Source organism: Haemorhous mexicanus, unplaced genomic scaffold (assembly GCF_027477595.1).
Source record: "Haemorhous mexicanus isolate bHaeMex1 unplaced genomic scaffold, bHaeMex1.pri scaffold_201_ctg1, whole genome shotgun sequence".
NCBI classification, from domain to species: Eukaryota; Metazoa; Chordata; class Aves; order Passeriformes; family Fringillidae; genus Haemorhous; species Haemorhous mexicanus.
In genome coordinates, this window is record NW_026776028.1 from 28437 (window position 1) to 44618 (window position 16182).

Below are 16182 nucleotides of genomic sequence, written 5' to 3' on the forward strand. Positions count from 1 at the left end.
TGTCCCCTCTGTCCCCCCTCTGTCCCCGCTGTCCCCTCTGTCCTCCCGTGTCCCCTCTGTCCCCGCTGTCCCCTCTGTCCCCCCGTGTCCCCGCTGTCCCCTCTGTACCCCCGTGTCCCCTCTGTCCCCCCGTGTCCCCTCTGTCCCCCCTCTGTCCCCTCTGTCCCCTCTGTCCCCCCTCTGTCCCCGCTGTCCCTGCTGTCCCCGTGTCCCCTCTGTCCCCGCTGTCCCCATGTCCCCCTGCTGTCCCCAATGTCCCTGCTGTCCCCTCTGTCCCCTCTGTCCCCACTGTCCCCTCTGTCCCCGCTGTCCCCCCTGTCCCCGCTGTCCCCCCTCTGTCCCCCCGTGTCCCCGCTGTCCCCCCGTGTCCCCGCTGTCCCCCCTCTGTCCCCTCTGTCCCCTCTGTCCCCTCTGTCCCCGTGTCCCCGTGTCCCCCCTGTCCCCCCGTGTCCCCGCTGTCCCCTCTGTCCCCCCTCTGTCCCCGCTGTCCCCGTGTCCCCGTGTCCCCAGGACGTGAAGTGCTCGGGCAATTGGATGTGGGGCTCCAAGCTGGGCTCCGAGGGGGGGGGCGCTGGTGGCCGCGTGTGACGCGCTGGTGGTGGCCCTGCGCCACCTCGGGGTGGCCATCGACGGCGGCAAGGACTCGCTCAGCATGGCGGCCAGAGTGGGGAAAGACACCGTGATGGCACCTGGTGACAATGGGGACATTGTGGGGGTTGGGGACATTGGGGGGATTGGGGACACTGGGGACATTGGGGACATTGGGGTATTGGGGACATTGGGGTATTGGGGACATTGGGGACATTGGGGACTCGCTCAGCATGGCGGCCAGAGTGGGGACCGACACCGTGATGGCACCTGGTGACAATGGGGACATTGGGGGGGCTGGGGACATTTGGGGGATTGGGGACATTGGGGACATTGGGGGGATTGGGGACATTGGGGTATTGGGGACACTGGGGACATTGGGGACTCGCTCAGCATGGCGGCCAGAGTGGGGACAGACACCGTGATGGCACCTGGTGACAGCGGGGACACTGGGGACACTGGGGGGATTGGGGACATTGGGGACATTGGGGACTCGCTCAGCATGGCGGCCAGAGTGGGGACAGACACCGTGATGGCACCTGGTGACAGCGGGGACACTGGGGGGGTTGGGGACACTGGGGACATTGGGGGGATTGGGGACGCTGGGGACATTGGGGACTCGCTCAGCATGGTGGCCAGAGTGGGGACAGACACCGTGATGGCACCTGGTGACAGCGGGGACACTGGGGGGGTTGGGGACACTGGGGACATTGGGGGGATTGGGGACGCTGGGGACATTGGGGACTCGCTCAGCATGGTGGCCAGAGTGGGGACAGACACCGTGATGGCACCTGGTGACAGCGGGGACACTGGGGGGGTTGGGGACATCGGGGTATTGGGGACATTGGGGTATTGGGGACATTGGGGGTTGGGGACATTGGAGACATTGGGGACACTGGGAGGGTTGGGGACATGGTGGGGATTGGCGACACTGGGGACAGTGGGGACATTGGGTGGGTTGGGGACACTGGGGACACTGGGGATGGTGGGGACATTGGGTGGGTTGGGGACACTGGGGACACTGGGGACATTGGGGACATTCTGTGGGTTGGGGACACTGGGGACATTGGGGACAGAGAGGACATTGGGGGATTGGGGACACCCAGGTGACACGGCGGTGACCCTGGTGACTGTGATGTGACACGGAGGTGACCCCGAGGTGACCCCGAGGTGTCCCCGCTGTCCCCGCTGTCCCCGCAGGTGCCCTGGTGATCTCGGCCTACGCCGTGTGCCCCGATGTCACCGCCACCGTCACCCCCGACCTCAAGTGTCCCAACGAGAGAGGTGAGGGCACACCTGGGGACACACCTGGGACACCTGGGGACACAACTGGGACACCTGGGGACACCTGGGACACCTGGAGACACACCTGGGACAGCTGGGGACACACCTGGGACACCTGGGGACACCTGGGACACCTGGAGACACACCTGGGACAGCTGGGGACACACCTGGGACACCTGGGGACACCTGGGGACACACCTGGGACAGCGGGGGACACACCTGGGACAGCTGGGGACACCTGGGGACACACCTGGGACACCTGGGACACCTGGGGACACACCTGGAGGGGGTGGGGACACACCTGGGGACACACCTGGGACAGCTGGGGACAGCTGGGGACACACCTGGGACACCTGGGGACACCTGGGGACACACCTGGGACACACCTGGGACAGCTGGGAACACACCTGGGACACCTGGGGACACCTGGGACACGTGGGGACACACTTGGAGGGGGTGGGGACACACCTGGGGACACACCTGGGACACCTGGGGATTTCCCCCATTTTTGGTTGGATTTCCCCATTTTGGGTGGATTTCCCCATTTTTGGGTGGATTTTCCCCATTTTTGGGTGGATTTTCCCCATTTTTGGGTGGATTTTCCCATTTTTGGGTGGATTTTCCCATTTTTGGGTGGATTTTCCCATTTTTGGGTCAATTTTTATTTTCTTTTTTGGATTGATTATCACCACTTTTGGGTCCATTTTTGGGTGAAATTTCCCCATTTTTGGGTCCATTTTTAGGTTGAATTTCCTCATTTTTGGGTCCATTTTTAGTTCCATTTTTGGGTCAAATTTCCCCATTTTTGGGTCAAATTTCCCCATTTTTGGGTCCTTTTTTTGATGGATTCCTCCCAACTTTGGGTAGATTTTCCCCATATTTGGGTCAATTTTTCTCCCTTTTTGTGTTGAATTTCCCCATTTTTGCCTCCATTTTTGGGTGGATTTCCCCCATTTTTGGGTCCTTTTTTGGGTCAATTTTTCTCAATTTTTGGCTCAATTTTTGGGTTAATTTCCCCCATTTTTGGCTCCGTTTCTGGGTGCATTTCCCCCATTTTGGTGCCAATTTCCCCCATTTTTGGCTCCATTTCTGGGTGCATTTCCCCCATTTTTGGGTCGATTTTCCCCATTTTTGGCTCAAACCCCCCCTGATTTCCCCCCCAGTTTTGGGTCTGCCCGGGGCTGATTTTTGTGTCCATTTTTGGGTGGATTCCCCCCATTTTTGGGTCAATTTTTCTCCATTTTTGCCTCCATTTTGGTGCCAATTTCCCCCATTTTTGGCTCCATTTATGGGTGCATTTCCCCCATTTTTGGGCCGATTTCCCCCATTTCTGGCTCCATTTCTGGGTGTATTTCTCCCATTTTTGGGCCAATTTCCCCCATTTTTGGCTCCATTTCTGGGTTCATTTCCCCCATTTCTGGGTCCATTTCCCCCATTTTTGGGTCAATTTCCCCCATTTCTGGCTCCATTTCTGGGTGGATTCCCCCCATTTTTGGGTGCATTTCCCCCATTTTTGGCTCGATTTTCCCCCATTTTTGGCTCCATTTCTGGGTGGATTCCCCCCATTTTTGGGTCGATTTCCCCCATTTCTGGCTCCATTTCTGGGTGGATTCCCCCTATTTCTGGGTGCATTTCCCCCATTTTTGGGTCAATTTCCCCCATTTTTGGCTCCATTTCTGGGTGCATTTCCCCCATTTTTGGGCCAATTTCCCCCATTTCTGGCTCCATTTCTGGGTGCATTCCCCCCATTTTGGTGCCAATTTCCCCCATTTTTGGGTCGATTTCCCCCATTTCTGGCTCCATTTCTGGGTGGATTCCCCCTATTTCTGGGTGCATTTCCCCCATTTTTGGCTCCATTTCTGGGTGCGTTTCCCCCATTTTTGGGTCGATTTTCCCCATTTTTGGCTCCATTTCTGGGTGCATTCCCCCCATTTTTGGGTCGATTTTCCCCCTTTTTGGCCCAAACCCCCCCCTGCTTCCCCCGCAGCCTTGGCTCTGCCCGGGGCTGATTTTGGGTGGATTTTGGCCGTTTTAGGGACCCTGCTGTGGGTGCAGCTGAACCCCGGGCGGCACCGCCTGGGCGGCTCCGCCCTGGCCCAGGTGTTCGCCCAGGTGGGCGACGAGTGCCCCGACCTGGACCAGCCCCAGAGCCTGGCGAGCGCCTTCAACGTCACCCAGGAGCTGCTCAAAGGTTTGGGGCGAAAAAACGGCCCTTTTGGGGCTCTTGGGGCCAAAAACGGCCATTTTGGGTCCAAAAATGGCGATTTTAGGGCAAAAAATGGGGATTTTAGGGCAAAAAAAGGCAGAAATTTGGGAGAAAAATGGAATTTTAGAGCTAAAAGCTGAGGGTTTGGGGTGAAAAATGGGGATTTTGGGGCACTTTGGGCGAAAAAAACGGCCATTTTGGGTCCAAAAATGGGGATTTTAGGGCAAAAAATGGGGATTTTAGGGCAAAAAAAGGGGATTTCAGAGCAAAAAAAGGCAGAAATTTGGGAGAAAAATGGCAATTTTAGAGCTAAAAGCTGAGGGTTTGGGGTGAAAAATGGGGATTTTGGGGCTCTTTGGGTGAAAAAAACGGCCATTTTGGGTCCAAAAATGGGGATTTTAGGGCAAAAAATGGAGATTTTAGGGCAAAAAAAGGCAAATATTAGGGGGGAAAATGGCAATTTTGGAGCTAAAAGCTGAGGGTTTGGGGTGAAAAATGGGGATTTTGGGGCACTTTGGGCGAAAAACTGGCAATTTTGGGTCCAAAAATGGCAAATTTGGGTCCAAAAATGGCAATTTTGGGTTCAAAAATGGCTAATTTAAAGCAAAAAATGGCAAAATTTTGGGATAAAAATGGAATTTTTGAGTGAAAACCTGAGGGTTTGGGGTGAAAAATGGTAAATTTGGGGCTGGTGGGGTGAAAAAAGGGATATTTTGGGTTGAAAATGGGGATTTTGGGGCTCTTGGGGTGAAAAATGGGAATTTTGGGGCTTTTGGGGGGAAAAATGGGGATTTTAAGGTGAAAATTGTCAGTATTTGGGTTTAAAAATGGGGATTTTGGGGGGAAAATGGGAATTTTGGGGCAAAACCCAGCAATTTTGGGAAAAAATGGGAATTTTGGGGCTTTTTTGGGTGAAAAAATGGGAATTTTGGGGCTCTTTGGGTGAAAAAATGAGGATTTTGGGGTGAAAAAATGGGAATTTTGGGTGAAAAAACGGTGATTTTAGGGGGGAAATGGTGATATTGGAGTGGAAAATGGGGATTTTTTTTGTTTTTTTCGGTGAAAAAACGAAGATTTTTGGGTCAAACCTGGTGAATTTTGGGTGAAAAAAATGGGGATTTTGGGGTGAAAAAATGGGAATTTTGGGTGAAAAATGGGGATTTTGGGAGGAAAAAGGGCAGTTTTGGGCCAAAAATGGGGATTTTAGGGCAAAGAAAGGCAAAAATTTGGGGGAAAATGGAATTTTAGGGTGGAATGTGGTGATTTTGGGGGGGAAACCGGAGATTTTGGGGTGAAAATTGGGGATTTTGGGTGAAAATTGGGGATTTTGGGGCTTCTGGGGTGAAAAGCTGGGAATGCGGTGACACTGAGGTGACATCTGGTGGGCCTGGGTGACACTTGGTGACCCCAACGTGACATTTGATGACCCCCCAAGGTGACATTTGGTGGCCCTGGGTGACACTCGGTGACCCCAAGGTGACTTTGGGTGACCCCAAGGTGGCCCTGGGTAACATTTGGTGACCCCCAAGGTGACATTTGGTGACCCCAAGGTGACCCTGGGTGACATTTGGTGACCCCCAAGGTGCCCCTGGGTGATACTTGGTGGCCCTGAGGTGACCCTTGGCTACCCTGAGGTGGCACTTGGTGGCCCCAAGGTGACATTTGATGACCCTGGGTGACACTTGGTGACCCCAAGGTGACCCTGAGGTGGCACTTGGTGGCCCCGAGGTGACATTTGATGGCCCTGGGTGACACTTGGTGACCCCAAGGTGACCCTGAGGTGACATTTGGTGACCCTGGGTGACATTTGGTGGCCCTGAGGTGACATTTGGTAGCCCCAAGGTGACCCTGGGTGACACTTGGTGACCCCGAGGTGACCCTGGGTGACATTTGGTGGCCCTGAGGTGACATTTGGTAGCCCCAAGGTGACACTTCGCTACTCTGAGTTGGCGCTTGATGACCCCGAGGTGACCCTGGGTGACCTTGAGGTGACCCTGGGTGACATTTGGTGACCCCGAGGTGACAATTGGCTTCCCTGAGGTGACATTTGATGACCCTGAGGTGACACTTGGTGGCCCCGACGTGACCCTTGGCTACCCTGAGGTGGCACTTGGCTACCCTGAGGTGACATTTGATGACCCTGGGTGACACTTGGTGACCCCAAGGTGACCCTGAGGTGGCACTTGGTGGCCCCAAGGTGACCCTTGGTTACCCTGAGGTGGCACTTGGTGGCCCCGAGGTGACATTTGATGACCCTGGGTGACCCCAAGGTGACCCTGAGGTGACATTTGGTGACCCTGAGGTGACCTTGGGTGACATTTGGTGGCCCCTGGGTGACACTTGGCTACCCTGAGGTGACATTTGGTGACCCTGAGGTGACCCTTGGTGACCCCGACGTGAGATTGGAACCCCTGGGTGACACCTGGTGACCCCGAGGTGACATTTCCCAACCCCGAGGTGACCCTTGGTGACCCGAGGTGACATTTGATGACCCGGAGGTGGCCCTGGGTGACATTTGGTGGCCCCTGGGTGACCGTGGGTGACCGTGGGTGACCCGTGTGTCCCCAGAGCGTGTCCTGACGGCGGGCCATGACGTCAGTGACGGTGGCCTGCTGGGCTGTGTCCTGGAGATGGCCTTCGCCGGCAACTGCGGTGTCACCGTCAGCGTCCCCGCGCCAGCGCCCGGCGTCACCCGTCAGTGACACAGTGTCCCCAGTGTCCCCAGTGTCCCCAACCCCTCCAATGTCCCCAACATCCCCAATGTCCCCAGTGTCCCCAGTGTCCCCAACCCCCCCAGTGTCCCCAGTGTCCCCAATGTCCCCAATGTCCCCAGTGTCCCCAATGTCCCCAACCCCCCCAATGTCCCCAACCCCCCCAATGTCCCCAATGTCCCCAACCCCCCAGTGTCCCCAGTGTCCCCAATGTCCCCAGTGTCCCCAACCCCCCAGTGTCCCCAGTGTCCCCAATGTCCCCAATGTCCCCAACCCCCCCAATGTGTCCCCAATGTCCCCAATGTCCCCAACCCCCCAATGTCCCCCCAATGTCCCCAACCCCCCCAATGTCCCCCCAATGTCCCCAATGTCCCCAATCCCCCAATGTCCTCAATGTCCCCAATCCCCCCGTCCCCAATGTCCCCAAATTGTCCCCAATGTCCCCAATCCCCTAATGTCCCCCAGTGTCCCCAATGTCCCCAACATCCCCCAATGTCCCCATGTCCCCAATCCCACCACTGTCCCCAATCCCCCGATGTCCCCAATGTCCTCAATCCTCCAATCCCCCAATGTCCCCAACATCCCCAATGTCCCCAATCCCACCCATCCCCAATGTCCCCTCAATGTCCCCAATGTCCCTCAGTGTCCCCAATGTCCTCAGTGTCCCCAATGTCCCCAACCCCCCCAGTGTCCCCAGTGTCCCCAGCCCCTCAATGTCCCCAACCCCCCCTCTGTCCCCTCTGTCCCCAATGTCCCTCAGTGTCCCCAACCCCCCCAGTGTCCCCAGTGTCCCCCCTGATGTCCCCGTCTGTCCCCAGCGCTGGCCCTGCTCTTTGCCGAGGAGCCGGCGCTGCTCCTCGAGGTCCCCGCGGCCGCCGCTGTCCCCGTGTGCCGCCGCTACCAGGACGCCGGTGTCACCTGTGTCCCCATCGGCCACAGCGGCCCCTACGGACCCCGCGCCATGGTGAGGGGACAGCGGGGACACTGGGGACACTGGGGGGACATTGGGGGATTGGGGACATTGGGGGGACATTGGGGGATTGGGGACATTGGGGACACTGGGGGGACATTGGGGGATTGGGGACATTGGGGGGACATTGGGGGATTGGGGACATTGGGGACACTGGGGGACATTGGGGACAATTGGGGGACATTGGGGGATTGGGGACATTGGAGGATATTGGGGACATTGGGGGATTGGGAGACATTGGGGACACTTGGGGGACATTGGGGACATTGGAGGGATTGGGGACATTGGGGACATTGAGGACTTCAGGGACATTGGGGACATTGGGGGTGTTGGGGACATTGGAGGGATTGGGGACATTGAGGACATCAGGGACATTCCGGACATCGGGGGGATTGGGGACATCAGGGACAGAGAGGACATTTGGGGATTGGCAGGATTGGGGACATTGGGGACATCGAAGACATCAGGGACATTGGGGACATTGGAGGGATTGGGGACACTGGGGACAGTGTGAGGGTTGGGGACATTTGGGGGTTGGGGACATCAGGGACAATGGGGACATTTGAAGACATCAGGGACATTGGGGACATTGAGGGGCTCTGGGGACATTGGGGACATTGGGGGATTGGGGACGTTGGGAACACTGGGGGACATTGGGGACATTTGGGGACATTGGGGACATCGGGGGGTTTGGGGACAGGGGACAGGAGGTGGCTCTGTCCCCTGGGGTGGGCAGTGGTGGCTTTGGGGTGTCGCTGTCCCCATTGTCCCTCGTTGTCCTTGTTGTCCCCCTGTCCTTGTGTCCCTCATGTCCCCATGTCCCTGTGTCCATCAGTGTCCCCTCAGTGTCCCCCTGTCCTTGTGGCCTTCAGTGTCCCCATGGCCCAAAGTGTCCCTCAGCAGGTGACAGTGGCTCTGTCACCATGTGCCTGTGTCACCCTGTCCTTGTCCCCAATGCCCCCAATGGCCACAATGTCCCCAATGCCCCCAATGGACACAATGTCCCTCAATGTTCTCAATGTCCCCAATCCCCTCAATGTCCCCAATGTTCTCCAGGTCCTTAATGTCCCCAAACCCAAATGCCACCATTCCAGTGTCCCACATCTCAATGTCCCCAGTGTCCCCAAGGTCCCCAATGTCCCCAATCTGCCCAGTGTCCCCAGTGTTCTCTAGGTCCTCGATGTCCCTATTTTCCAGTGCCACCATCCCAGTGTCCCCGATGTCCCCGCTGTCCCCAGTGTCCCCAATGTCCCCGCTGTCCCCGCTGTCCCCGCAGGTGACAGTGGCCGTGGGAGGCCAGCAGGTGCTGGCCGAGCCGCTGGGGGAGCTGCGGGCGCTCTGGGAGCAGACGAGTCCCTGTCCCTCAGTGTCCCCATTTCCCAGTGCCACCATTCCAGTGTCCCACATCCCAATGTCCCCGATGTCCCTGATGTCCCTGATGTCCCCGCAGGTGACAGTGGCCGTGGGAGGCCAGCAGGTGCTGGCCGAGCCGCTGGGGGAGCTGCGGGCGCTCTGGGAGCAGACGAGTCCCTGTCCCTCAGTGTCCCTCAGTGTCCCCAATGTCCCAGACATCCCCAGTGTCCCCGATGTCCCCGGTGTCCCCGCAGGTGACAGTGGCCGTGGGAGGCCAGCAGGTGCTGGCCGAGCCGCTGGGGGAGCTGCGGGCGCTCTGGGAGCAGACGAGCCCCTGTCCCTCAGTGTCCCTCAGTGTCCCCATTTCCCAGTGCCACCATTCCAGTCCCCCACATCCCGCTGTCCCCAGTGTCCCCGATGTCCCCGCTGTCCCCGCAGGTGACAGTGGCCGTGGGAGGCCAGCAGGTGCTGGCCGAGCCGCTGGGGGAGCTGCGGGCGCTCTGGGAGCAGACCAGTTTCCGCCTGGAGCGGCTGCAGGCGGCGCCGGCCTGCGTGGAGCAGGAGGAGCAGGACCTGCCCGCGCGCTGGGGACCCGAGCTCTGCGTCACCTTCGACCCCGACTACGTCACACCGCTGGCACGGAGCATGGGTGGGGACAGCGGGGACCGCGGGGACAGAGGGGACAGAGGGGACAGTGGGGATAGCGGGGGGGTTGGGGACAGTGGGGACAGCGGGGACATTGGGGACAGTGGGGGGGTTGGGGACATTGGGGACAGCGGGGACAGCGGGGACAGCGGGGACATTGGGGACAGTGGGGGGGTTGGGGACATTGGGGACAGTGGGGACAGCGGGGACAGTGGGGACATTGGGGACAGTGGGGACATTGGGGACATTGGGGACAGCGGGGACACTTTGGACATTGGGGACACTGGGGGCACTGGGGGCATCGGGGACACTGGGGGGATTGGGGACACTGGGGACAGTGGGGACAGTGGGGGGGTTGGGGACATTGGAGACATCAGGGGTATTGGGGACATTTTGGGGATTTAGTGCCATTGGAGACTTTGGGGGAATTGGGAACATTGAAATATGGGACACTGGGGACAGTGGGGACTTCAGGGACCTTGGGGACAGTGGGGACATTGGGGAACTTCAGGGACATTGGGGACATTGGGGACATCTGGGGGGTCAGGGAGCTTGGGGACATTGGGGATGTTGGGGGGGACATTGGGGACATTGGGGCCATTGGGGACATTGGGCGGGTTGGGGACACTGGGGACATTTTGGGGACATTGGGGACATTGGGCGGGTTGGGTACATTGAAATATGGGACATTGGGTTGGTGGCACTGGGGTTTGGGGACATTGTGGGAATTGGGGACATTGGGGACATCCGGGGGGGGTTGGGGACACTGGGGGGATGTTTGGGGACAGTGGGGACATTGGGGACAGCCAGGGGACAGTGGGGACATCGGGAGGACTTTGGGGACATTGGGGGGGTTGGGGACATTGGGGACATTTTGGGGACATTGGGGACATTTTGGGGACATTGGGGACATTGGGCTCTGTGGGATTTGGGGCCGTTTCTGGGGTTTTTGGGGGTGTCTGTGCCGATTTTTGGGGTCCCCCAGAGCTGCCAGAAGGGTCTGTGGGGTTTTTTTGGGGTTTTTTTTGGGATTTTTTGGTGTTTTGGGGAGATTTTGGGGGATTTTGGGGTTTTTTGGGTGTTTTGGGGTCTGTAGGATTTGGGGCCGTTTCTGGGGTTTTTGGGGGTGCCGGTGCCGATTTTTGGGGTCCCCCAGAGCTGCCGGGGCCGCGCGTGGCCGTGCTGAGGGAGGAGGGCAGCAACGGAGACCGGGAGATGGCCGCCGCCTTCGCCATGGCCGGCTTCCAGGTGAGACCCCAAAACCCCCAAAACACCCCAAAAACCACCACAAAACCACCCCAAAACCCCCCAAAACACCCTAAAACCACCCCAAAACCCCCAAAAACACCCAAAAATACCCCAAAACCCCCCAAAACACCCCAAAAATACCCCAAAGCCACCCCAAAACCCTCAAGAACACCCCAAAAACACCCAAAACCACCCCAAAACCCCCAAAAACACCCAAAAATACCCCAAAACACCCCAAAAATACCCCAAAACCACCCCAAAACCCCCCAAAACACCCAAAAATACCCCAAAACCCCCCAAAACACCCCAAAAATACCCCAAAACCACCCCAAAACCCCCAAAAACATCCCAAAAATACCCTAAAGCCACCAAAAACACCCCAAAACCCCCAAAACCCCCCCAAAACCCCCAAAAACACCCCAAAAATACCCCAAAAACCCCCAAAACACCCCAAAAATACCCCAAAACCACCCCGAAATCCACCCCAAAAATTCCTGGGGACCCCAAAACCCCCCAGCAATGACCCCAAAACCCCCCTGGGTCCCTAAAATGACCCCAAAACCACCTGGGGGACCCCAAAAACACCCCAAAACCACCCTGGGACCCCAAAAACCACCCAAAATCCACCCCAAAGCCACCCAGAAATGATCCCAAAAATACCCCAAAACCACCTGGGGACCCCAAAACCACCACAAAACCACCCCAAATCTACCTGGGGACCCCAAAACCACCTGGGGGACCCCAAATTGACCCCAAAATGACCCCAAAACCACCCCAAAATCCACCCCAAAAATTCCTGGGGACCCCAAAACGCCCCAGCAATGACCCCAAAACCACCCTGGGACCCCAAAATGACCCCAAAACCACCCCAAAACCATCCAGAAATGATCCCAAAAATACCCCAAAACCACCTGGGGACCCCAAACCCACCCCAAAACCACCCCAAATCTACCTGGGGACCCCAAAATGACCCCCAAACCACCCCAGGAACCCCCCAAAATCCCCCCCAAAATCCCCCCCAGAAATTCCTGGGGACCCCAAAACGACCTGGGGATCTCAAAATGACCCCAAAACCACCCCAAAACCACCCCAGGAACCCCAAATCCACCCCAAAAATTCCCAGGGACCCCCCCAAAACTCCCCAGAAATGACCCCAAAACCACCCTGGGACCCCAAAATGACCCCAAAACCACCCCAAAACCATCCAGAAATGATCCCAAAAATACCCCAAAACCACCTGGGGATCTCAAAATGATCCCAAAACCCCCCAGAAATGACCCCAAAACCACCTGGGAACCCCAAAACCACCTGGGGGACCCCAAAACCACCTGGGGGACCCCAAAACCACCTGGGGGACCCCAAAACCACCTGGGGGACCCCAAAATGACCACAAAACCATCCCTGGGACCACCCCAAAATCCCCCCCAAAAATTCCTGGGGACCCCAAACCCCCCAGCAATGACCCCAAAACCCCCCCTGGGACCCCAAGATGACCCCAAACCCACCTGGGGGACCCCAAAAACACCCCAAAACCACCCTGGGGGACCCCAAAATGACCCCAAAACCACCCCAAAACCATCCAGAAATGATCCCAAAAATACCCCAAAACCACCTGGGGACCCCAAACCCACCCCAAAACCACCCCAAATCTACCTGGGGACCCCAAAACCACCTGGGGGACCCCAAAACCACCTGGGGACCCCAAATTGACCCCAAAACCACCCCAAAACACCCAGAAACCACCCCAAAATCACCCCAAAAATACCTGGGAACCCCAAAACCAACTGAGGGACCCCAAAATGACCCCAAAACCCCCAGGAACCACCCCAAAAACATCCAGAAATGATCCCAAAACCACCCCAAAACCCCCCCGGGACCCCAAATTGACCCCAAAACCACCACAGGAACCACCCCAAAACCACCCCAAAAACACCTGGGACCCCAAAAACCACCCCAAAACCATCCAGAAATGATCCCAAAAATACCCCAAAACCACCTGGGGACCCCAAAATGACCCCAAACCCCCCTGGGACCCCAAAACCCCCCTGGGACCCCAAAACCCCTCCCGGTTTGGGGTTTTTTTGGGGTTAATTGGGATTGTTTTGGGGACCGACTCCTGGTTTGGCTGTTCTTAGTGGGGTCACCCCCTCTTGGGGTGGGTTTGGGGATTTTTGGGGTTTTTTTGGGATCACTCCCATTTTGGGCTGTTTGGGGTTGTTTTTTATAGGATTTTTTGGGATGATTTTGGGATCACTCCCCTCTTGGGGTTGGTTTTGGGCTGGATTTGGGAATTTTTTGAGATTTTTGGGTTTTTTTGGGGGGATAATTCCCATTTTGGGGTGTTTGGGGTTGTTTTTTATGGGATTTTTTGGGATGATTTTGGGATCACTCCCCTCTTGGGGTTGGTTTTGGGCTGGATTTGGGAATTTTTTGAGATTTTTGGGGTTTTTTTGGGGGAAAATTCCCATTTTGGGGATTTTGGGGTTGGGATTTTTGGGGATTTTGGGGGGTTTGGGGGGATTTTTTGGGGTTTTTTTTGGGGGGATAATTCTCATTTTGGGATTTCTGGCATCATTTTTTGGGATTTTTGGGGTTTTTTGGGGATTATTCCCATTTTGGGGTGTTTGGGGTTGGGATTTTGGGGGTTTTCGGGATTTTTTGGGGGGTTTTTTTGGGATCATTCCCATTTTGGGCTGTTTGGGGTTGTTTTTTTATGGGATTTTGTGGGATGATTTTAGGATCACTCCCCTTTTGGGGTTGGTTTTGGGCTGGATTTGGGAATTTTTTGAGATTTTTGGGGGTTTTTTTGGGGAAAATTCCCATTTTGGGGTGTTTGGGGTTGGGATTTTTGGGGGGGGGGGGGGGGGGGATTTTGGGGGGTTTGGGGGATTTTTTGGTTTTTTTTTTGGGGGGGATAATTCTCATTTTGGGATTTTTGGCATCATTTTTTGGGATTTTTGGGGTTTTTTGGGGATTATTCCCTTTTTGGGGTGTTTGGGGTGGGATTTTTTGGGGATTTTTGGGGGTTTTTGGGATTTTGGGGGGTTTTTTTTTGGGATAATTCCCATTTTGGGCTGTTTGGGGGTTGTTTTTTATGGGATTTTTTGGGATGATTTTAGGATCACTCCCCTTTTGGGGTTGGTTTTGGGCTGGATTTGGGAATTTTTTGAGATTTTTGGGGTTTTTTTGGGGGAAAATTCCCATTTTGGGGATTTTGGGGTTGGGATTTTTGGGGATTTTGGGGGGTTTGGGGGATTTTTTGGGGTTTTTTTTGGGGGGGATAATTCTCATTTTGGGATTTTTGGCATCATTTTTTGGGGATTTTGTGGGGTTTTTTTTTGGATCATTCCCATTTTGGGGTGTTTGGGGTTGGGATTTTTGGGTTTCTTTTGGGATCACTCCCCTCTTGGGGTTGGTTTTGGGCTGGATTTGGGATTTTTTTTTGGGGGGGGGTTTTTTTTGGAATCACTCCCATTTTGGGGTGTTTGGGGTTGGGATTTTTTAGGATTATTTTGAAATTTTGGGGTTTTTTTGGTATGACTCCCATTTTGGGTTTTTGGGGGTTGGTTTTGGGTTTTTTGGGGGGATTTTTTTGGGGTTAGTTTTGGGGTTTTTTGGGGTTGGTTTTGGGTTTTTTTTTTGGGGGATTTTTGGGGGATTTTTTGGGGTTGGTTTTGGGTTTTTTTGGGGATTTTTTTGGGGTTTTTTGGGGTTGGTTTTGGGTTTTTTTGGGGGTATTTTTTGGGTTTTTTTTGATTTTTTAGGTTTTTGGGGTTGGTTTTGGGCATTTTTGAGGATTTTTTGGGGTTGGTTTTGGGGTTTTTTGGGAGTGTTTTTTGGGGATTTTTTGGATTTTTTCTGTATCTCTCCATTTTGGGCTGTTTGGGGTTGGTTTTGGGTTGTTTTGGCTATTTTTGGGGTTGGTTTGGGGTTGGTTTTAGGGTTTTTGGGGGGGATTTTTTGTATTTTTTCTGTATCTCTCCCTTTGGGCTGTTTGGGGTTGGTTTTGGGGTTTTTTTTGGGTTGCTTTTGGGGTTTTTTGGGGGGGATTTTTTGTATTTTTCCTGTATCTCTCCATTTTGGGCTGTTTGGGGTTGGTTTGGGGTTGGTTTTGGGGATTTTTTGGGATTTTTTTGGTGTTTTTTGGGGATTTTTTGTATTTTTCTGTATCTCTCCCTTTTGGGTTGTTTGGGGTTGGTTTTGGTTTTTTTGGGATTTTTGGGGTTGGTTTGGGGTTTTTTTTTTTGCTTTTTTGGGGTTTTTTTGGGTTTTTTTTGGGGGATTTTTTGTATTTTTCCTGTATCTCTCCCTTTTGAGCTGTTTGGGGGTTTTTGGGGTTGGTTTTGGGTTTTTTGGGGTTTTTTGGGGGGATTTTTTTGATTTTTCCTGTATCTCTCCCTTTTGGGCTGTTTGGGGTTGGTTTTGGGTTTTTGGGGGGAGTTTTTGGGGTTGGTTTTGGGGATTTTTTGGAGTTTTTTTGGGGTTGGTTTTGGGGTTTTTTGGGGTTGGTTTTGGGTTTTTTTTGGGGGGGATTTTTGGGGGATTTTTTGGGGTTGGTTTTGGGTTTTTTTTGGGGATTTTTTGGAGTTTTTTTGGGGTTGGTTTTGGGTTTTTTTTGGGGGTATTTTTTGGGATTTTTTTTGATTTTTTAGGTTTTTGGGGTTGGTTTTGGGCATTTTTGGGGATTTTTTGGGGTTGGTTTTGGGGTTTTTTGGGAGTGTTTTTTGGGGATTTTTTGGGGTTGGTTTTGGGGTTTTTTGGGGGTTTTTTGGGGATTTTTTGGATTTTTTCGGTATCACTCCATTTTGGGCTGTTTGGGGTTGGTTTTGGGGTTTTTTGGGGATTTTTTGTATTTTTTCTGTATCTCTCCCTTTTGGGCTGTTTGGGGTTGGTTTTGGGGATTTTTGGGGGGATTTTTTGGGTTTTTTCAGTATCTCTCCCTTTTGGGCTGTTTGGGGGTGGTTTGGGGGTATTTGGGGGGATTTTTTGGGGTTGGTTTTGGGTTTTTTTTGGGGATTTTTTGGATTTTTTCTTTATCACTCCCTTTTGGGCTGTTTGGGGTTGGTTTTGGGGTTTTTTTTGGGGTTGGTTTTGGGGTTGGTTTGGGGTTTTTTGGGGGGATTTTTTGGATTTTTCCTGTATCTCTCCCTTTTGGGCTGTTTGGGGTTGGTTTGGGG

At 54.5% G+C, this 16182-nt stretch overlaps 1 protein-coding gene across 1 annotated transcript in view; it reads left to right on the plus strand.

Moving 5' to 3' along the window:
- LOC132322910 (phosphoribosylformylglycinamidine synthase-like) overlaps window positions 1-11011 on the plus strand; it is a gene marked incomplete at its 3' end in the record, with an annotated part of 34247 nt that extends 23236 nt beyond the window's left edge. The window contains 8 exon segments of the mRNA XM_059837655.1: window positions 511-561; window positions 563-692; window positions 1789-1872; window positions 3908-4063; window positions 6647-6772; window positions 7608-7753; window positions 9551-9761; window positions 10914-11011. Of these exon segments, the coding sequence (XP_059693638.1) occupies window positions 511-561; window positions 563-692; window positions 1789-1872; window positions 3908-4063; window positions 6647-6772; window positions 7608-7753; window positions 9551-9761; window positions 10914-11011 (1002 nt within the window).
- Between the last annotated feature and the right edge of the window lie 5171 nt (window positions 11012-16182).